Here is a 21,537-nt window from a genome sequence, read left to right as displayed (position 1 = left end):
CATATCGTACAAGCACATTCTAGAGTCACCCCTGGTCCACCTTTATGGCGATATCGCGAAATGGCGTCCACCTATAGAACTATGGCCCACTCCCTTTTAAAATACTCATAAAACACATTTCCGGGTTTCCCTAGGTTCATTTTCCTACATGGTGATTTTCCCTTATTTTGTCCCCAAAGCTATTGTAATTGCAAAAGCAAGGCGTACAGAAATCTGTAAGAGCTTAAAATTTAATGAAAAATCTGTAGGAATCATTGGGATCCGTGGTATGAGCACATCTACACCTTTGCTTTTACCGCTGATTGTTGCTTCGATTGCATTCGGCATTAATTTCTGAACGCAAAGTCTGGTTCCATTGCACAATTTTGGTGGGTTTAAATTCCGAAGAAGCATGATTGGTGAGCCAATTTTCAAAATTGATATATGCGCATGCATTCCAGATGGTTCTAAAGAGTTTAGAAATTCAATTGGATAATTCACAATTTTATCTTCATCTGTAACTGTGTCGATCGATTTATATTTCGTCACTTCACCAGGAATTTGGTTTTCAATGCGATTATTGATTTTGTTAACATGATCATTTTTGGGAGCTAAGATTGCTCGTTCGCATAGCAAAAAAAAAAAAATTTTATTTAAAATTCTTAATTTTGAAATATGAAAAACCTTCGTCTTAATCGAAGGAACCTATGTTTTTAACGGCGGCATATTACTGAACGTCCAAAAGGAATAACAGCCAAACTCAACAATGCAGTCAAACTTTAGGTGTTAAAATAACCTAAGTTTGCACGGCAGCCATAATTCTGAAAAAAACCATTTGTAGGGAAGGTGCCACGCCCCTCTTTTCCCAATTCCACATTTTACTGGAGGTGTTGGGACTTAACGTCATATAGCTTCTTACTAAATTTTCATTATCCTACCATTACTACATCCAGGGATATGCAGTATGATATATTCCATTTGTATGGGAGATGCTACGCCCCCTTATTCCTAATTCCACATTTTCTTGGTGGTGTTAGGAATTAACTTCATATAACTCCTTACTGAATTTCAATGTTCTGCCATGTATACCTTCAGAGTTATGCAATACCAAAGGTTCCATTTGTATGGGAGGTGCCACGCCCCTTTTATATATATATCGAAATTATTTTTAGCCTAAAACATTCGTGTTGATCGAAGGAACCTATAGCCAAAATTTGGAGATAATTGAAGTGTGGGAAATACGTTTCCATAGCGAACACACATACACACAAAATTTAGATTTTTATATATGTAGATTTTCTTTCCAACACACAATTGGCGATGACATCTAGGTCGTGTTATTATTATCTCTCACTAATATTTTTAAACTTCTTCCACAGCCTACTAAAGTCGCAAATTGAGCACACCACAAGTCCTGGTGTCACCTTTGTTGTTATGCTGCCACTACTTAAATTTGGACATGTCAGCTATATTGAACATAAAACTCGCATCTTCCAGCTAGTCACTTCAGTTTTGTGGAACTACTTGGGTGAGACTGGTATAGATCCGGCACAGATAACAGCTTTACTCTATCAGCTGCACAATTGCCTGGAAAGCGGTTTGGTTGAAACCACCATTGGCAATCGTATGTATGCGCATAGCATGCACCAACAATTCGCCGCCGCTGATGCGCTAGCTACCACCGGTTGGGGTGATCAATATAGCAGCATGCTACCGCAAGCTGCACTACGTAATTATCGATATGATCGCGCAAGAGATCTACAACTCGTATGTGCTTCACCAGCGCGTCCAATACTACGCGCCACTATCGATCAGCTAAAAGAGAGTGAATCGAAAAGTTTTCGTAAATTTGAATTACTTTGGCATTTAGGACGTGATAAGCAACCATCAAAAGGATTTGAGAAAACATTACTCAAAGTGTTGGATACGCTAGCATTGCCACATTATATGTCTTTACGTACTTGCGTCACAAAATGGTTGCAGTCTGCACTGCTGCGCGGTGATTTGCCACGTCTCATAAAGCCACTATACAAAATATTGCTCGGTGCGCAAACGAAACGCATTAGTGTAATGCACTTGCATTTGTTGCAGCAGGAACGTGGCATCGAAGGCGTAGGACAAGCTTTGGTAAGCGACAAACTCCAACAAGGCGAACATAAGGGCGATAATTTACTTGAACGCGACGTGTATGCGATCAGTTCAGAATATGGTAATATTAAGTATCATATGGATACATCGAGTAATAAGAAGCGTAGTCCTATACGCAGTTTTCATAAGAAAATATTCGGTGTAACTTTGAGCAGCAAAAATAAAACATCAAATTTCGTGAGCGACAAAACGACACCACAACAAATTGCACCAGAAACGCAAGATGCCATAGGATTGATTATAAATCCTTTAGATAATTCACCAGATTTTGATGATGAGGCGAGCACTGAGATTGAGTGTGAGTTGCGCGAAAACTCATTGAGAAATGATGCAAAAACCAAATCTATGGAGCAGTCACCTATTGTGAAAGTTGGAGAGCAGCAGTTACGAGATGAAGTGGAGGCTGAAGAGGAAGATGATGATAAAGACGAACTCGAAGCACATGACTTCGAACATGATTATACAGATGACTCTGAGAGTAGTATGTTTGATTCGGAATCAGAAAATCGTGAAACAAGCGTTGAGAAGGATGACAGTTTAACTATTAGCTCCAGCGCAGGCGCCGGAAATGGCATAAATTTAAAGCGTTTCGCTGGTGATTGTGAAAGCGTTACTGAATTACTAACACAGCATGAGCGCACGAAGAATCGCAAAACATATAGATTAACACGCGAAAAGACGCCCGGCGACTCAAGTTTAGCCTCAATTACATCAACAACAGACGAACACTCTTCGTTGGGTATGCAGCAACATGGTTTAGGGCTTGATGATGCTGCGCATCCTGCCGATGAGTATTTCAATGCCACAAGTAATGGTAACGCAAGCGATACAACAACAGTGGAGACAATAAATAAAGATTTAGTGGAAGCTTTTACAACAGCGCCACACAGTGATAGCGGCGCACAACAAGCGCGCGATGAACAAGCAACCAACAAGAATAAACAACGATCATCTGCACAGAGCACTACGAAATTGAAAAAGAAAAAACATGGTGCAGGCAAAAAATTACCCGTTAGTCATGATAAGAAGCGTATGAGCTGCATTTCGAAAACATCCACTGATAGCAATAATAGCTACACCGGTATTGCGTGCGCATCGCAGAGCGTGCCGGAGGAGCATATTAGTTGCAATTCTTTGCTGCAAAGCGATGGCGACGATGATGAACTTTACGAATCGCGCTCGCAATCTCAATCACAATCACTAACAACAGCATCCACCATCAATGTGGAAGATAAACGACGTGCGCTCAGCTTAGAAACAAGCCAAAAGCCAAATAGTCAAAAATCTGGAAGTTGGGCGCTTACACAAGAAACATTAGAGAAGGGCAAGCAAAATTTACAAATATTGCGTCAAAATGCTGCGGCGCAGCAACAAGCACTTGATGGCGACGTCGCTGGTAGCAAGCGTTCTTCGATGAAAAGTGCAAATTCGAGCATAAGCGCAGGCGAAGCAAATACGCGCATACTAAATGCAGACCACATGCCTATATTTTATCAACATATGCTTATTTATGCAGGCGGCGCTTACGATACTAAACAAACGTTATACGCATTCCAAACACTACGCAACATAATCACATGTGATACACGCACTTTCCTTTGCTTATCCATTACTACATCAGTGTCAAGTGGCTCGCTGAAACAGCTGCTGATTCGTCATCGAAAGTGTATGCAGGGCAAAGGCTTTAACGGCAGCATTAGTAATACAGCGTATGCGCAAAGTTATCGCGCATGTATGCATTTAGAAGTGCTTGTAACTATTTGTTTGTATTATGCGCGCGGTTTCTTTCATCATGATGCGCGTTACGCAGAGAGCGCTGCAGATGCACCAAATGCCGATGATGTGATCGGCAATTGTCGCGTGCAGTTGGAGAGCGTTGAATTGTTAGCGCTCATCTGCGCTGAACTTATTAATATTGTTCGCGATATGGGCAAAGGGCTGGCTTGTTATATTGCTGATTTGATGGCGCGTTGTAAGCTACAGAAGGTAATATTGCACTGCCTTAATGCATCAGTGAGCATGTTTAGTGGCCAACAACGACAGCAGCGGCCGCAATGCAGCGATTCGCTGCCAGCGTGCATATTGAACTTTAATAATCCTTTAGATGATGATTTGCATGCTGAATCGCTGCAATTGCAACTGCTGCGCTTACTTATGTCTGTGATAAAACTCGAATATGAAGTACAGCTCTTGAAGAGAGAAGGCGGCGGCGGCGCTAGTGCGCATGGCAAGGATGACTCATCAGGTAATATATCGCCAACGCGTTTGACAAATATCGCCAACGATGCAAGCGCCAACAATGTGAAGTATTTGCCCAATTGTTTGATTAGCCAACAACCAATGTTCCTGGCAGCGGTGTTGAGCGCATTACAAAATGAGCAGCTTCGTCATCTACATCGCAATTGGACTGACCTGGTTACTGCGTCGCTGAATTGTTTCAGCTGCGGCTCCCTAACAAATATTGTTATAAGTGTCGTACATCAACTTTGTCATAACATCGATCGCATTGCAAAATTAACGTTAAAGGAGCAGAATGGCTTTCCGCCTGACTATGTCGTATCGCAATTAGAAGCGATTACTATACTCTGCCATTATTGCTTACTAGACAATACACAACAGACAACGCTATCGCATCTCTTTAATCAAGCCTATCCACAAACAAGCGTCTCAGCGCAAAGTTCAAACACGGGCCAATTACTCAATAACATTGTGCATTCGTTCCTATCGAGCGCTGCTGCTGCTGCTGCTGCCGCCACAACGCAAACAACTGAAGCACAAGCGCCGCGTAATCCGCAATTGCTAGCGGCGCGTAACGCCGTACTTTCTCATCTCTCGCGTATAGTTACAAGCGTCGCTGCTATTTGGGATAGTGAATTGGGTCAAGTGCGTCCAGTGAAGCAACAGCTAATGGAATTTCTTTCGCCTGTATCACTACATCACGGCGCTAATTTTCTCGCCGCTGTGGCAGTTACTTGGCAAGAACGTGGCGAAGCGCATGCCAAACGCGCTAGACCACTATCTGCGTTAAGCATTAACGAACAGTATCAGCGAAATTCGGCGCCACAAGCATGCGCCGAGCAATTGAGTCTTGTTACGCTTGTATCTAGCATACGCGTTATGCCAATGGATTCGTTTGTGCAAACGCTACATCAAGTAGTGCGTAATCCGCCACCCATACACCGCCCGCCTGTGCAACTCACTATCGAAGTTAGCGCTTTAGAGCTATTCTATTTTTATATGAAATCAGCACCAGCGCCACAACTCGGTGATTCATGGAGCTCTCTATTAGCCTTGTTACGTGATGGTCTTAGCTTAACGCCGCCAGCACAATTTGTTTTACTTATGTTACTCAATGAATTTGTGCAACGTTGCCCGCAAATGCCCTTCCCGGACAAAAAGGATATACGCGATTTGCATGATGTTACCGCGCGTCTAGTGGACTCACTGTCAAATGTTGCTGGCTCTTGTTTGGAGCAAACCACTTGGTTGCGACGTAATCTCGCCGTCAAAGAAGATATCTCACCCGTTGCTGCAGAGGGTAGCGTGCGCGATAGTATCGGCGGTCAGCAGCAACAATATGCAGTACAAGCGCAAAGCGTATTAGCTGCCACGCTTGCTAATTTGCTGGATGTAGCATATGGTTCGCAAGAGAAAGACAAAGTGGTGAATATTATAACTACACTTTTGTATAACATCACACCATATTTGAAGAACCATTCCGCGCGCAATGTGCCCTCTTTCTACGCATGCTCAAGTCTTTTGGCCAGTCTCAGCGGCTATCAGTATACGCGTAAGGCGTGGCGTAAAGATATGCTTGATTTATTGCTCGACAACTCTTTCTTTCAATTGGATCTTTGCTGCTTGACATTCTGGAAACAAATAATGGATAGCCTTATGACATATGATAATACAACATTCCGCGAATTGATGAGCCGCGTGTCGCTAACACAAACTGGCAGTTTAAATATATTCACATCGCGCGAACAGGAATATGAACAGCGGTCTATGCTTTTGAAGCGTTTAGCATTTGTACTATTTTGCAGCGAATTCGATCAGTATCACAAGTATATGCCTGAGATACAGGGTGAGTGTGAAGATGTGAATTTAAAAATTGTCTGCTGTTTTCTGAATATTTTCAATCTTTCATTTAGAACAACTTGCCAATAGCCTGCGTCTACTCTCCACAATACCATCAGTACAATCGGCGGTTTTCCTATGCTTCCGCGTACTTTTATTACGCATGTCTGCCGATCATGTCACTTCGTTATGGCCCATTATAATTGCTGAAATGGTACATGTTTTCTTGGCAATGGAGCAAGAATTGAAATCTGATAGCGAGGACCTTAGGTGGAATACCATATTTCATATTTGTAAAGTGTAACTGCTTAAAACTTTGTGTAACTTTTTCAGCCAGCAGATGCGCTTACTATCTGGCATGGATATCTCATGGTCATCGAATTCTTCTGCAAATGGTATATGTTCACAAAATCAATTAACTCATTGGCGTTCCGTGCAATTGGAAGCTTCAAAATTGCTGGAGTTGGGTTGCGTGCTGCCTGCCACCAACTTACCACATTTCCAAATGTATCGCTGGGCTTTTGTTGGCACCGAATTCGATGCACACGAAGAGGTGCCCATTATGAACGGTAATGTTAATGAGCAAACGGCCACTGCTACGCTGCCAACGACAATCTATGTACCACATATAAGACGCATCGGACGATTAATGGATATGAAATATGCTGTGCATTCACCGGTTAGTTAGAGTCTAATTTTTTTTATATATGTGACCCGGTCTATGAAAAGGTGGCTTATGACTCAAAAAAGAAATTGCGAGAAACAGCTGTTAAAGATAAACAATGTATCAACCCAGCGGGTCAGGCGGTTAGAATATACCCGCGGTAGGTATGCCTGTCGTAAGAGGCGACTAAAATACCGGATTGGCCTGAAGGTTTAATGTGGCCATATAAATCGTTCCCGAGATGGTCGGGCCAGCACCTTAATGATGCTGTGTTACCGGAGCGTACCGGATCTGTAAACGGCAAAGGACCATCACATCGATCACTCCCTAAACCTTCGGGGAGCAACCGTATCGCTACAACAACAACAACAACATAAACAATGCATTTCTTCAGTTTCTTAGTAGTTTTTCTTTTGCATTATGAACAGTCTTGCCCAAAAGGCAACAAAAAAAGGTAAAAGAGCATAAATGAGATAAGTTCGTATGTGTATATAAAGAGCGATGTTTTTTTCAATGCAAAGCACAAACCAGTGTCTGACCGAAAAAAAATCGTGTGAGTGCTCAGATTTAAAAGCAATGCTGAACGAGTAGGACGTATGTCGCTTGTGAATAATGGCTATCGAAGAAGAATTTAGCGAGATTTTTCAAACAATTTTCTGTGAAAACGAAGAGAATGATGATGATTCTTTCGATGATGTTGGTATTAATTACGAGGACGAACTACAAGCATTGTTTCAAGCTGAAGGTCAAAAGGAAGTGGATGAAAATATCATCTCCAGAACACTTCTAAGCAAGTTAGGACTTTCTAGTTTTCACCACGTGAAAGCGTCTCAAAACTATCGAAACCAGAAAAAAAGTGGAAAAGTTTTTTTTAGTCATAAGCCAGCTTTTCATAGGCCGGGTCACATATATTAAGATTGGCGCTTTGCATTACGAATAATAAATCATTCCCTTTTATAGGCAAATAATGTTAAACGCGGTCGACATTTAATGCTCACCTGCCAACAAATCAATTCACTACAAGATTTATATGGTTTCTTTTCTACATTAAGCGTCAATTGTCCCAATCCACACAATCATGCTGATATTGATAAGGAGGTGGCTAGCTGTCTAGCTGAAGTCGAAAATGTTTTAGCTAAAGATTTTCTAGAACGAATGCCAACTAGTACAACGCCTAGGTGAAAATTAGTTACTGCAATACGTGAGGTAGCCGGTGAATTGGAGTCCAGCGGTAGCGCTTTTAGCAGTCGTGTCACAGCGGCTTGTCATTTCAAATTATTGCATTATCATAATCAACAGCAACAAACGCATGTAAATGAAACAACTTACACGCTCAGCACTAATCATAGCATCACTACAGCAACAACTAAAAAAAGTAATTTTCCGTTCTATGTTTAAGATAATTAAAGCAAAAAATTTCAGAATTTATGCGCTGATTAGTGAAATGAGGTGCAGTTAGTGTACAATGACGCTATAATGCAGATATATATATATAAAGTTGTTACAGCGTTGAGAATTTTTAAAGATTTGTTTACAAATTCAATTATCTCGTTAATGAAAGAGCGATTTCTGTATATATATACATTAGACTGGGTCGATTTATTAACCGATATTGCGCCATCGATTTTTCGAAAGGATTTGGGGTCAGGAAAACAAGTTCCACTACGCATACCCAAAAGCCTGCGAAAAAAATGGCAAAAGGGTAAATTTTTCGACCAAAACACCCCATAACCCAAAAAATATGTTTTTTTGTTTTTTTTTTTTATAAATTGTTATCGCCAACGTTTTTACAACAGTTTTTTGAAAAAAAGAAAATATTTTTTTGGGTTTTGGGAGTGTTTTGGTCGAAATATTTACCCTTTTGCCATTTTTCTTTTTCGCAGGCTCGAAAATTATTTTTTTGGGTATGCCTAGTGGAACTTTTTTTTCTGAGCCCAAATCCTCTCGAAAAATCGATGGCCCGATATCGGTTAAGTTTCGTCCAAACAAATCGACCCAGGTTAATATACATACCTTTTCAATGTAAGAGCATTGTTAAAATAGCCTATAAATTAGTGTTGAAAACTAGACATTCACGTCTATTACGGTCTTCATCAAACGCTTGACCCGACTTGTGCGATCGTGACGAGAATCGCTTTTATTTATGTAATGTATAAATTTAAATCACAATTAAGTTGAAAAGAATGAAATCAACAAATATTCGGAGTCCAAAAGGGTCAGAAAGTAGTCCTAATTCGGATAGTTTACTCATTATGAGCTAATTTATAAGTCCGGAATGAATGTATTTCCTTTCTTGTGATGGTCGACCAATATGAACTTAATTTCATACATTATATAAGCCTAAAATATAAGAGTCCCATATGACTCCTAATAGGCTCATGATTTTCTTCTTATATAACTCTTTTCGGGGTCATTTATTTGCTTCATATAAGAAATTGGATTGGCTAGATCAGGGCGAATTTTGGACGCACATTACAAATTAGGAATATTTTGAGAAATTTTGGAGAAAACACGTAAATATAGTGCATACCGAAGTCAGCTCTAACTAAAGACAGGCTCTCGATAGACCAACCAGGGTATACCACGGATCCAGTTTTGCTCGAAATACTTACATTGTTAAAATGTCGATCATTATTTAGTTGTTTATATAGAATCGTCCATGCCAATTTAATACGGCAACATCACGACAGATTATAGGCTATAATTTTATTCAAATTTAATATGAAAGAAATTTTTTTAAAAATAAAACATGAATATTTGTTCCTAAGTTGCTTTGTTTGCTGAACACTCTTGGCTTATAGTTCATAACTTTCATCGAATCGGAGTCACAAAAGACTCTTATATGATCATATTTTTCACATATTTCGCACTCATATCGGACGCCTAAGTTATGAGCGTTCCGACAATTTTTGAGGGGAATCGATTTCTTTTTTATATATGTATAAACTAAAAATTTGGTCAAATTTAAAATATCTTCAATTTTATGATCTTTTGATGATCGTCACAAATTTTATTCTCAAAATTTCTTTTGAAAATTTTACATTTCATATTCATTCAAAAATCAATTATTTCATTTCTTCAAACAACAGTGATCACGTAATACAGTAGTTTTCTAATATCTAATATATAATAGTATTCTTTTTAAGAATGCACTATTGCTATTTATCTAAATCACTAACAAAGACATAACTTAACTACTCCCCCTTTCAAATTTAAAACGTCCCCGTTTAAGTCATTATTAAAACAAAAATTAAATAAGAGATTTTTTAATCAAATACAAATGTAATAACTATGATATGGCTGAAATTTTAACATTCACAAGAAAAAGAAAAAAACTAAACATAGATCATTAAAACAAAGAATGTAATTCATCTAAGGTTGCTTTTATGAACTTTTTTACCTTCGATTAAAACCGCGGTTCTAAGTATTTTTCAACAACCTTTTCATTAAAAACTTTATTAAATTTATTCCCCAATCTTTTATTTTTTCTTTTAATAAAAACTGTTTCTCCTGGTTCATATAATCTCATTTTTTTTATTCTTATTCATTCTTTTTAATATGTTTTCCTGTGACTTGACCAATCTTTCTCTAACACAATTCAACTCTTCATTTGAAAATTTTTGAAAAACATTAATTGGTTTAGCATTTATTGTAGAATGAATACTATTGTTATATTTATGCGTTGCTAACAACACTAGATCTACAGTCTCACTTAGCTCTTGTTGAACTTTAATACACCTACATATTTCGATTAGAGTTCAGTGAAGTCGTTCAATTTGTCAATTAGTTTCACTGTGTAATGTAGGTATAAGAAGTTGTTCTATTGAGTAATTATCTCTTAATAAAGATCTGATTGTATTCGATTGAAATGCTTTTTCATTATCAGACACAATAATTTTTGTATTTTGAAATACTAATAATATCTCAAGCAGTACTGCTTTAATATCCAATGTAGATCGTGATAAAATAGGTTTAACAATAGCAAAATTTGAAAACTTATCAATGCATGTTAAAAAATACTGTTTATCCGTAATGAAAATGTCGAGGTGTAGAGTTTCTCGTGGATAATTTGGGATTGGTGTTTTTCCAATTTCTAAATTAGATGGCTTACGCTGATACTTATTCTCTAAACAAATTATACAATTAGCAACAATCGATCTTAATAACTTTTTGATATCAGGAAAAAAATACTCATTTGAAATTTGTTTATAATTTTCTAATAAACAACGATGAACGCGATTATGTTCAGTAGTAACAATTTCAAGCTGATCATTTTTGTTAACTAAATCTATTACTAACAATTCAGTATTCGAAAATTAATGCCGGGAAATGAAGAAACAATAGGATTTTGAATATCTGCTAAAGTTCGCAGATCACAATGTATCGCATTTGTAACCTTCCGATTAATAACATCTTTTCATTCTTTCATTTCAATGGTATCAAAAAATATTGTATGACGACAGAAATTTTTAAAAATGTTTTTCGTTGTTTTATCTAATGATTGTGCTTTTGACAAAAGAAGCTGATTTTTAAATTGGTTTACTGGATATTTAACTGTCTTAATTACATCAGTATAGGACTCTTCACTGTGCAATGTTTCTAATGAAGTACTATGATTGTTAATAAATTGCCGAGATAGCGCATCTGCTACTTTATTCTCTCTACCAGGCTTATAATAAAAGGTTGGCGAGAACTCTTCAATAAAAGCACGCCATCTTTTTATTTTTGTATTCGGATTTTTTTCTGAAATAGAGAATATCAGGGGTTGATGATCGGTAAAGATTTTTACATTCTTAATTCCGTATAGATAGTGGCGCAAAAAATGCCCACACAATCGCAAGCATTTCACGCTCATTTGTGGCGTAATTTTGCTCCGCTGAAGAAAGTGTTCGGGAAATCATAGTTATCGGTCGGGTATTTTGAGATAACACAGAACCTAAAGCATTTGATGAAGCATCAGTTGTTAGCTCAAAAGCCCGATTGAAATCCGGATATTGCAAAATCACATCTTCCGATGCAAATATTTTTTTAATTTTTACAAAAGCAGACATTGCTTCTGAATCAAGTGTAATTTTAATGTGTTTAGATTTTTTTGCATCAACGTTACCATTTTCGCCACGTAAATATTTAGTTAGTTAGTTAGTTAGTTTTGTAGTTAATTACATCATTTACTTTATTCGGACAAGTTTGAATTCCATTTTGCGAAACTAAGAATCCTAGAAACTCAACATCTGTTTTAAAAAACTTTGACTTCTCAGACGAAACCCTCATTCCACTCTTTTCTAATAATTTTAAAATTGTGTCCAAATGCCTAAGGTGCGTTTCTTCATCCGGTGAAAAAATAATAATATCATCGATATAAACGTGACAAGTTTTACCTATTTCTTCTCGCAAAACGTCATCTATAGCGCGTTGAAAAATTCTTGGCGCGTTTTTTAAGCCAAAAGGTAAACGACAAAACTCATACTTCCCATTACTAATATTAAAAGCTGTCTTTTGCCTATCTTTTTCTCGTAGATTTATTTGGTGAAAACCAGATTTCAAATCCAAAGTTGAGAAAAAACGCGATTTCCCTAAATTTGCTAAAAAAAAACCGATATATCAGGTATGGGATATCTATCCGATATTGTTTTATCATTAATTTTACGAAAATCAATCACCATACGAAACTTCTGCTTCCCATTCTCATCTAATCCCTTTTTAGTTACTACATGCGAATTATAAGGAGTACACGATTTCCGAATTATACCATCTTTCAACAAATCATTTATTTCTTTATTAATAAATGCTGCAGCAGACATTGGGTAGGGGTAACTTTTACTAAAAATTGGCTCTTCGGTTGAAGACGTATTAAATGTTAAAGCTCGATTTGGATGCGCGAAAGCGTTTTTGTTTTCATTAACCATTTCACGGAATCGACCAAGAATATTAATTGGAACAGAATCATCTTCAATAGTTATTGTATTAACTTAATTACAATTTAAGTGTTGGAGTTGTATGTTACCATTACGATTATATAAAAAAAACCAGCTTCTATGTCTGTTCTCGCGTCAATTTCTTTAAGAAAATCATACCCAATTATTGCATCAAATGTACTTAAGCTTTTTAATAAATAAAAAGTTGACGTATTATCAAGTACGTTGATTAAACAATATTCATTTATTAAATAATTTCCATTTATTGATTTTAGTTTAAATGCTTTATTCATTATTTTGACTCTTAAAAACGAAAAATTTCTTATATAATTTTTGGACGTACCGGTATCAATTAATATACAAAGCTCCTAACCATTTGATGTTATTTTTGTAATAAATGACAGGAGCGAATTTAGTTTAAAAAATTAATTTCATCCTCAAAATTATAAACTTCCTTTGGTTGCCCCTCAAAGTAATAATCGTCGTCAATATCACTACTATTATTATCTACTTCATCACACGTTATATCCTCTTTACGCATATAATTCACGCGTTGAGCTTTTCGTTGTGGGCTCTAGAAGGAACCAGATTTCTCCTGAACACGCTTAAACAGCACTCTTCGTTGAGGTATCTCCTGCTGCTGATGAACGAAATTGGTTGAAGGTTGAGTAAAATTTATATTCCTGCTATGTTGTTGTTCTTTATTTTGAAATGAAGTGTTATTTCTATAAAAGGATGAACAAGGATCCACCTTCATTGGACCTTGTTGATCGCAAAAACTCGATTTAGGGAGATTATGTCCAGGTAAAATTTTATGTTGAACCGTTTCAAATCGAGGTTTACTAGACTTTATAAAATTACCCATAGCAAACGTATTTGCAAAATCATAACGTTTATGGTTAGTTTCTAATTCTTGAGCAATAGCCAAGGCCGTTGGGAGATCCTTCGGCTTTGAAGAAAAAAGAATATCGCATATAGGGCGATTAAGACCTGAAAGAAAAAAACCGCATTGCATTTTCCCTTGCTCTTTCATTAAGTGCATTTATTACTTCATCATTTCCTGAATAAGTCATAATCTGTTTATTTATTTTTAGGCTTAATTGCACTACTACCTTATCATATTACTGTGCAAATGAAAGTTTCCCCTGCCTAAGAGTACTCATTTCATTTTCCAAAACATAAACAGGTCTCTTATCTGCATAAGTTTGGTCAAGTCTAGACATAATATCTTTAAAATTAAGGACAATATTACAATAAGATAGTGTTGAATTAGCTGAACCAGTAACTTTGTCTCTGGGAATTCCCATTGCAACATAATATTTCTCAGACCCTTATTTATAATACTTAATTGCCGGATAGCAAGAAACATCGCAACTAAACTCTGGTAATGATTTCCAGATTCAATTAAAAGATTTAATGTAACCGGAGATAAAATTTCTACATTTGGTACTTCTAAACTATTAAGCGTTAACGTAAGTTCGTCTATTTTTGAAGCTAAATCCTGTCTAGCTACATCGCTCGCTTCTAATTTTTCAGCAAGCTTTTGCTTAGTTTTATTATTAACTAAATTAACAATTTCAATAATTTACTGATTTCAATAATTTATTGAGACACTCATATTCCTTTGCTTTTAATTAATACGTGTGAAACAAAGCAAACGAATTAGATAAAACCACGATAAAAAATAAGTATAAAAGCTTCAAAATAATTCTTAAAATGTTATGGACGAAATATTAAAATAATGCCTTTAAAATAAGACTTGAATGAAAACAAAATCTAATTCACAACTAAGGACTCGTAACAATTCAAGTCTAACGTACCTTAGATGAACTAAATTTCAAAGGAATATTTCCAATTTACCAATTAATTTTACTAAAAATAAATCGCACTTATCAATTTTGATTTATACTTACCATTCTGTCGAGAAATATTAAAATTAAACGTTATTTTAACTTAAGCTCAAAATTTATGTTGATTGTAGTCTTGGGATGTAAGTAATATTATATTTACTTTTTTAGTAGCCTTTTGTAATGTTATTTTCTTCCAGGTGATCTTACACCATTTGCCCTTTAGTTGTCTTATTGTTGTTGTTCCTTGGATTAATGTTGATTGTTGTATTTAAAAAAATATTTTCACTTCATTACTTTGCTATTTCGTAGGATTTCATGATCCTTTCAAACTTATTTATATTGACTCGCAATATTTCTCTGAATAAAACAATATCCTTCACAAAATTAGGACTTTTATAATCCTTTTCAGTTTTTTTGTAATAACTATAAAATTCTTTTTAAATTTTGTTTGCTAGCATTTGTATAATCCTTTTTTGATTTAGCTTTTCTTTTTTTAATTTTCTTTTACAATTTTCTTTTTTCTTTGAGTTAGGATTAATATAGTTCCTTTTCACATATTTGTGTCAACAAACTTTTCAAACAAGAATCACGAAATTAGGATTGATTTAATCCTTTTCTAGCTTTTCAAAATCCACAATTTTTGGTATTTTAATTAGTTAAGATTAATATAATCTTCTTTAATATAAAACCATCACGATTTTTAGTTTGATTCCCGATTTCCGTTAGGATTTATATTATCCTTTTAAAAACTTTTCGCGGTGGTGCCTGCTCGGGCGCCGATTAAAAATTTGGTCAAATTTAAAATATTTTCAATTTTATGACCTTTTCGTGATCGTCACAAATTTTATTCTCAAAATTTCTTTTGAAAATTTTACATTTCATTTTCATTCAAAAATTAATTATTTCATTTCTTAAAACAACAGTGATCACGTAATACAGTAGTTTTTCTAATATCTAATATATGATAGTATTCTTTTTAAGAATGCAGTATTGCTATTTATCTAAATCAATGTCAACTAACAAAGACATAACTTAACTTATATATTGGTTTTATTTATTTTATTTTATAACTGAAATTCGTTCCTCGCAAGGCATTCGTTGAATACCGTAATAGGCAAGATTCAAAATTTAGATGACTGACTTGGAAGATCTTTCCTATCTCAACTGCCGGCTCAAAATGAAGCATATCTCAGTAAAAGATTTAAAAGCGATTATCTTGATTGATGTTAGAAGCTTGGGCTTGATTTGAAAATGTCCTTCGAATACAATTGAAAGAGCTCTGTTTCATAATTTGGTTGAAACAGGCCTTGGAATTTGTTTTAAAGATATCCTATCTCAGATGTCGCCTGTCAATATAAACCCCATAAAAGTGACTATTCGTTCGGATTTTTTTTTATCATCCACAATGAAGTAAAATAAACTAAAACGTAGAAACACAGCAAAAAATTAAATTAAATAAAACACAAAAACAAATTTCGGAAAATTTTTTAATGAATTTTCCGGACGAATGGGGACAGCGAAACTGAATATGGGGAAACTGAATTTGGAACGAATTCGCTAATGTTGCGTTTTTCAACCGAATTCGCAAATATGGCGATTTTCAACTGGCATGGCTTTAAGTAATATGATAACGAGCAGGAACGTTGAGTGTGTCAAATGACAGTTTTTGTCTTCCACAAAAACAGAATGGGAATGATTATTTGGGAAAGGTTCGCTTTTATTAAGAAGTCTACAAGTAAACGTTGTGGGTATAGAGAAATTAATATCGAGTCAAACGTTCGATATCGAAGTAAAGTATCGGATTGAAAGGGACCGCATTCCGTAAATCAATGACCGGCACTCCTCCGTTCGATACTTCAATTTAGTATTGAACGCCCGACTAGATTATTTTGGTTTCCGTATCTTGATATAAGCATTGTAGGGTGCTTTTAATAGTACTTTATTTTTTTAAATTTATTTGTATTAGTGAAGTTAAATGAAATTAAAATAATAAACGTATTCTAATACAAACACCCTGCCAGCATTTTAATTTCCACTTTTCAAAATTGATTCAAAACAATTTTCAAAAATGTATCTATAATACGAAATTAAAATTTAAAACAGTCGCAGAAAATTTTAAAACGAAAAACTGTTTTCTTTTCTAGACAAAAATGTTACCCTCATGTAGCATTCGTAGATTCTAACTTTTGAACTAGGTCACGTGGCGCTATGGATAATGGTTCTTGTTGTAGTTAATCAGCCTTCTTTTCTTGTTCAATGGAAAATATTTTGTGAAAGCAACACACAAACTCACGAGAGAGCCGAGAAGAAACAATAGGGTGACATTATTTTAAGAAACGAAAACGCCACTGACTGAAAGGCATTAGGGGGCAGTTTCTCATGTACAAAATTTGTGTTTATAGGGCAGACAAACTTTAAAGTTCACATTTGAAAACGAGCTTCATAATTTTTTTTCTTTTTTTTTTAGTTTTAAACATTGAATACTTGCACTTTGATGCTCTTAAAAACAGAATTTCATACTCGAAAATTTTCAGGAAAAAAGTTTTTAATAATTTTGAAATTTTTCTTTTATCTATTTTAGAAAAAAAGCCACTTTTTTGTCACTTTTTAACAAAAATTGGAAATATAAAATAAGATATTTTAAAACCGTTTTTCATTACCGTTCCTTATATTTTATATTTATTCATAAGTCCGCCGCAGATGACTCAACTCGTCGTGATATCTCATGGCTCAACTATATGGTTGGCTCATCTCATCAGCTGATTTTATTTTTTTAATCTCACTGGAGTAGGGATTGTCGAAAGAAGATGGCAAACTCAAAATGACAACAACACATTGACAACATTTTCTTACAACATACAAAAACTGTTAAGTTTTATGTTTTCATTCCATTCCATTCGCCTAACACCAACACGCAGATTTTGGCAATGTGAACAATGGTATTGTTGAGATGAGCCAACCATATAGTTAAGCCATGGTTTATTGTTATGAACAATTTAAAGTATTTGACATAATGTTCACCGCTTCGTATATAACGGTGGGAAAAAACGGTGATGAACGAGTTTGTACGTCATGTAGCGACGATATATAGCGGCCTCGTTTTCGAGAAAACCGGGCCTTTAGAAATTCTCAAGCCTGCTATCCAAAAAGAAAGCACCAACGTTCATCAGTATATTGGTTCCGGGCCTGCAGCTTTCTCGTAGGATTGACCGCCTCTTGGTGCTGTAATGAATTTTGGGGGATTCCGATTATTTTGCACCTTCTGCTAACGTTTGAATCGCTGAACTGTCGAATAAATAACTCCAATATTCAGTATTGCAAAATGGTCTTTATTTAGACTACTTTGGCAGTAATACTTCACAATTATACTTCACTTCGCAACTAATAGCGTGTTTAAATTAAACTGATTGACTATCACTTGCATCGCGCGGCTTTTATACTCTATGTTGCCTCGTTCGCATATTTCTCCTAAGGTCTAGACGTTTCACAATATGACTTCTAGAATAGTTGTATCTCATGCATGTTTTTTTAGCTATATGCATGTATATTTATCTGCTTTTCTTCTAGCCATATGCGTGTGTATGTGTGAGTGACAACTTCTGCTCTTAGCTGCCGGCTACATATATGAATGTGAAACAATCTCTCTGCTTCAAGGTGCTGGTTATGTGTATGGAATACTCTTCGTCGCCTTGTGCATAAGTGCGGCTGCTTGCTGCTTTTGTTGTTGTGATTATTTACTAACAGCAGAGTCATGCTAACATTCGCCAGAGTACGTTTCTATATGTTTCTCCAAGTGCTACCGATGGCTTGCACTAAAGCATTTAGTTGGGATTATGCAAGCTAGAACTACAAGCGAAGGTCACCTTCAGCTGAAACCAACATACGTAGATGTCAAATTTTGTTTTTTTACTAGAAACTACGTCGCGGATTTGTTCGGTGAGAGCGTCAAAGCACAAAGGAAAAAAGTGCGAGGAACCAGGAAGATACTTATTTATTTAGTAGGTTTTGTAGTTGTCTCCGTAGGAAGCTATGGTACCTCCTTTTGGTCGGGTGGGGGTTATTATTAGGCCTGGAAGCACTGCGACCTTTGTGCAGATCTATTGTCTAATTTTGTATGTGGAGGCTTTTGATGTATCTAAATACCTCTTCAAGCTTTTTACTCCATATCATATAGGGATTAAGAGTCACACCACCTAGATGGGAGAGTATCTGCCTTGCCAGAGCAACGCATTCGCAGAGAATGTGAACCGGCATTTCATCCTCGAGCACACAAAAACGACAAATTTTAGTATCGGATAGATTTCACTTACTTAAGTGATGTCGTACACCACAGTGTCCCGTATAATACCCAGTGAGAGTTATTAGGTCTTCCCTGCTTAGGTTAATGAGTTTGGCTGATACTTTCGATGTCGGAAGAATAAACAGTTAGGCCTATCTTTGCCCTGGGTAGTCAATCCAGGGACGTCTGAATTTAATTGTTACCCACAAAAGGGCTCTGGACCATGGACTTCTGCTATTGCACTCCGCTTTGCTAGGTAATGAGTTTGATATGTAGTAATTAAAAAAAGGGACAGTGATTTGAAGTGTTCTCCCTACATGCTAAAGGAGAGATATAGCTTTTCTTGATATGATGTTTCCGTCGTTAATTGGTAGCACTCTTAACTGTTCCAATTTTTCATTAATAAAAAGGGAGAACAGATATAGTTTCAAACCATGTGTCAAGTAGGTAGGGGTTCCCTCATCGCAACCGAAACCGTAGTTTAAGATAGGCAATGCTATCGGAGTCAAGAGGGGCAATGCGTCGTTTTGAAATATTGCTATCGCTTGGCTGATAAAATTGAGAGTAACGTGGGTGAGCTTCCATTATGGTATCGGTCACCAGCCAACACAGTTTATAACCCCTACGCTGATATATCTCTCGATGGTCACCACTAGAGCAACAAGGGAGTGCGTAGGTGTTTATTTTTTCTAGGTACGCAACGCTTGACCAAACTGATATTACACCATATTGGAATGAGTTGCTCTCAAATAAAGATATGTGTGCTACATTGTTTTTAGGGTTTATTTATTGGTTGGTATTGATCGATCCAACCGGTAGGTATTTCCGATAATGCCATGACTTCGAACTGCTCTGGACCATAGAACGCAGATAAAGCACCTTATCACCTAACTAAAGTACTTAGTGTCCCTGATAACCGGGAAACCATCCTTACAAAACCTTGGTTTTGGCTCCCAGATCATTTAGGTATCAAATGCATTCATCCACTTGATTAGAATTAGTTGTGTAAGACTTCAAGGCACGCAGCGCTGCCTGGATGTCTGGCATAATGAGGCCACTCTTTAAGGGTAAGACTCCGTAAATATTCTCTACATCAAATTTCTATTGCACGAACTTCTGCATTCCATTGGTATTGATATCTTGAAGTTCAGCCCATAGCTCAGCTGCCGTTTTTTCCTCATAAAATTTTGATCCATCTGTAAATCAGAGCTCTGAGTCAGTGTCATTGTCCTTCAAACTGATGTATTTGCAATAAAAAATGCAATATTGGAAAAAATTCAAATGATGAAATGACCAGTCGTACATGGCGTGAAACTGACGACAATGCTGTACGACCCGCCGATTCGCCCCTGCGGAAGCACTAAGTTAAGTATGAATTGTTTTTTGATTATATACAACAACGCGGGTTCAAGCGCGGGGCTGTAAATTGTCGAAGATTATGTGTAGGTCTTACAACCTTAGACTAACAAAGTTGCTTATATCATTAAAAAGAGAGGACTGTAGATTCATGACGGGTATTCTGACTGTACACTGCCTTCGGGCGTCACATGCCTTTAAATTAGGCTTGGTCAGTGATAGCAGATGTACGAAGTGCGAGTTGGGGGAGGAAACGATTGAGCACGTTCTGTGCTTGTGCCCTGCGCTTGCCAGGCTAAGACTCCAGCTGTTAGGAGTGATACAGCTGTCAGATCTAGAAGCAGCAAGTAAGTGGCTTAAGTCCTTGGAAGCTTCTAGTATTTGCCAAGAGGACGAAGTTATTTTATAACATAGGTCCTGGTTTTTGATAGGGTTTTTCAGTTTGGTCGTTAAGACAAACTTCTGGTAAACTACGGACTCATTCAGTCTATGTGAGGTCCTCATGGAATGGCCAGTTCAACCTAACCTATAGAACACCTCTTACCATTAACGAGATATTTATTTATGGGACAAATTCCTTCAATATGCACTGTGGGCGTGGCGAAGTAAAACTGAAACAAATGTATTTTAAACTAAAATGCTATGTTATGACTTCGGAACAAAAAAAAAATCATACTAAAATTATTTATCATTATTGTTGTTATTTTTATTTTAATTTCATTATTATGCCACTCTGTAATTAAAATAACATTACTATTAGCCAATATGCAAAAAAAAAAAAAGAATGATTCAAATGCGCTAAACTACATATTTATGCGTGAGCTCGCTGCATTATTACATAACTAAATTTAAACATAATATAACACACATACATAAATATATATTAAATAAAAAGCTACGTGCGTACATACATACATGCGAAAAAGTAATTGTTGATTAAAGTTGTTGTTGCGCAGCATTGTAAAAAAAAAAACACGGAAAACAGATTTGCAGTGTTAATACAGCTTACTAAAGGAATAATTATATTTACATAGAAAGAAATAAGTATATAAATATATATGTATGTATGTCAGTAACAATTATTGTAATGATGATATAATGATAGTGATGATGTTAAAGGAATGTATACAATAAATTAGTTGAAAGACAGATGGTATCTTAATGTTGGTGTTGGTGTTGTTGTTTGAGGAATGACAAAAGTTCATTGCCTACACCAATAGTTACTGTGTGCAATTATGTTTGTTGAATATATATATACATATATGTAAA

At 36.2% G+C, this 21,537-nt stretch overlaps 1 protein-coding gene across 1 annotated transcript in view; it reads left to right on the top strand.

The window, feature by feature from the left end:
* LOC137245380 (protein dopey-1 homolog) overlaps nt 1-21,537 on the top strand; it is a 69,894-nt gene extending 48,357 nt beyond the window's left edge. The window contains exons 8-11 of the mRNA XM_067775938.1: nt 1,359-6,211; nt 6,279-6,474; nt 6,538-6,883; nt 7,829-21,537. Coding sequence (XP_067632039.1) covers nt 1,359-6,211; nt 6,279-6,474; nt 6,538-6,883; nt 7,829-8,050 — 5,617 coding nt within the window. The 3' untranslated portion in view covers nt 8,051-21,537. The remainder of the gene's footprint in view (nt 1-1,358; nt 6,212-6,278; nt 6,475-6,537; nt 6,884-7,828) is intronic.

The sequence above is a fragment of the Eurosta solidaginis genome, chromosome 3 (assembly GCF_040869045.1).
Source record: "Eurosta solidaginis isolate ZX-2024a chromosome 3, ASM4086904v1, whole genome shotgun sequence".
In the NCBI taxonomy this organism is placed as follows: domain Eukaryota; kingdom Metazoa; phylum Arthropoda; class Insecta; order Diptera; family Tephritidae; genus Eurosta; species Eurosta solidaginis.
The sequence above is the reverse complement of the archived record's forward strand: the minus strand, read 5'-3'. Positions and strand labels throughout refer to the sequence as shown.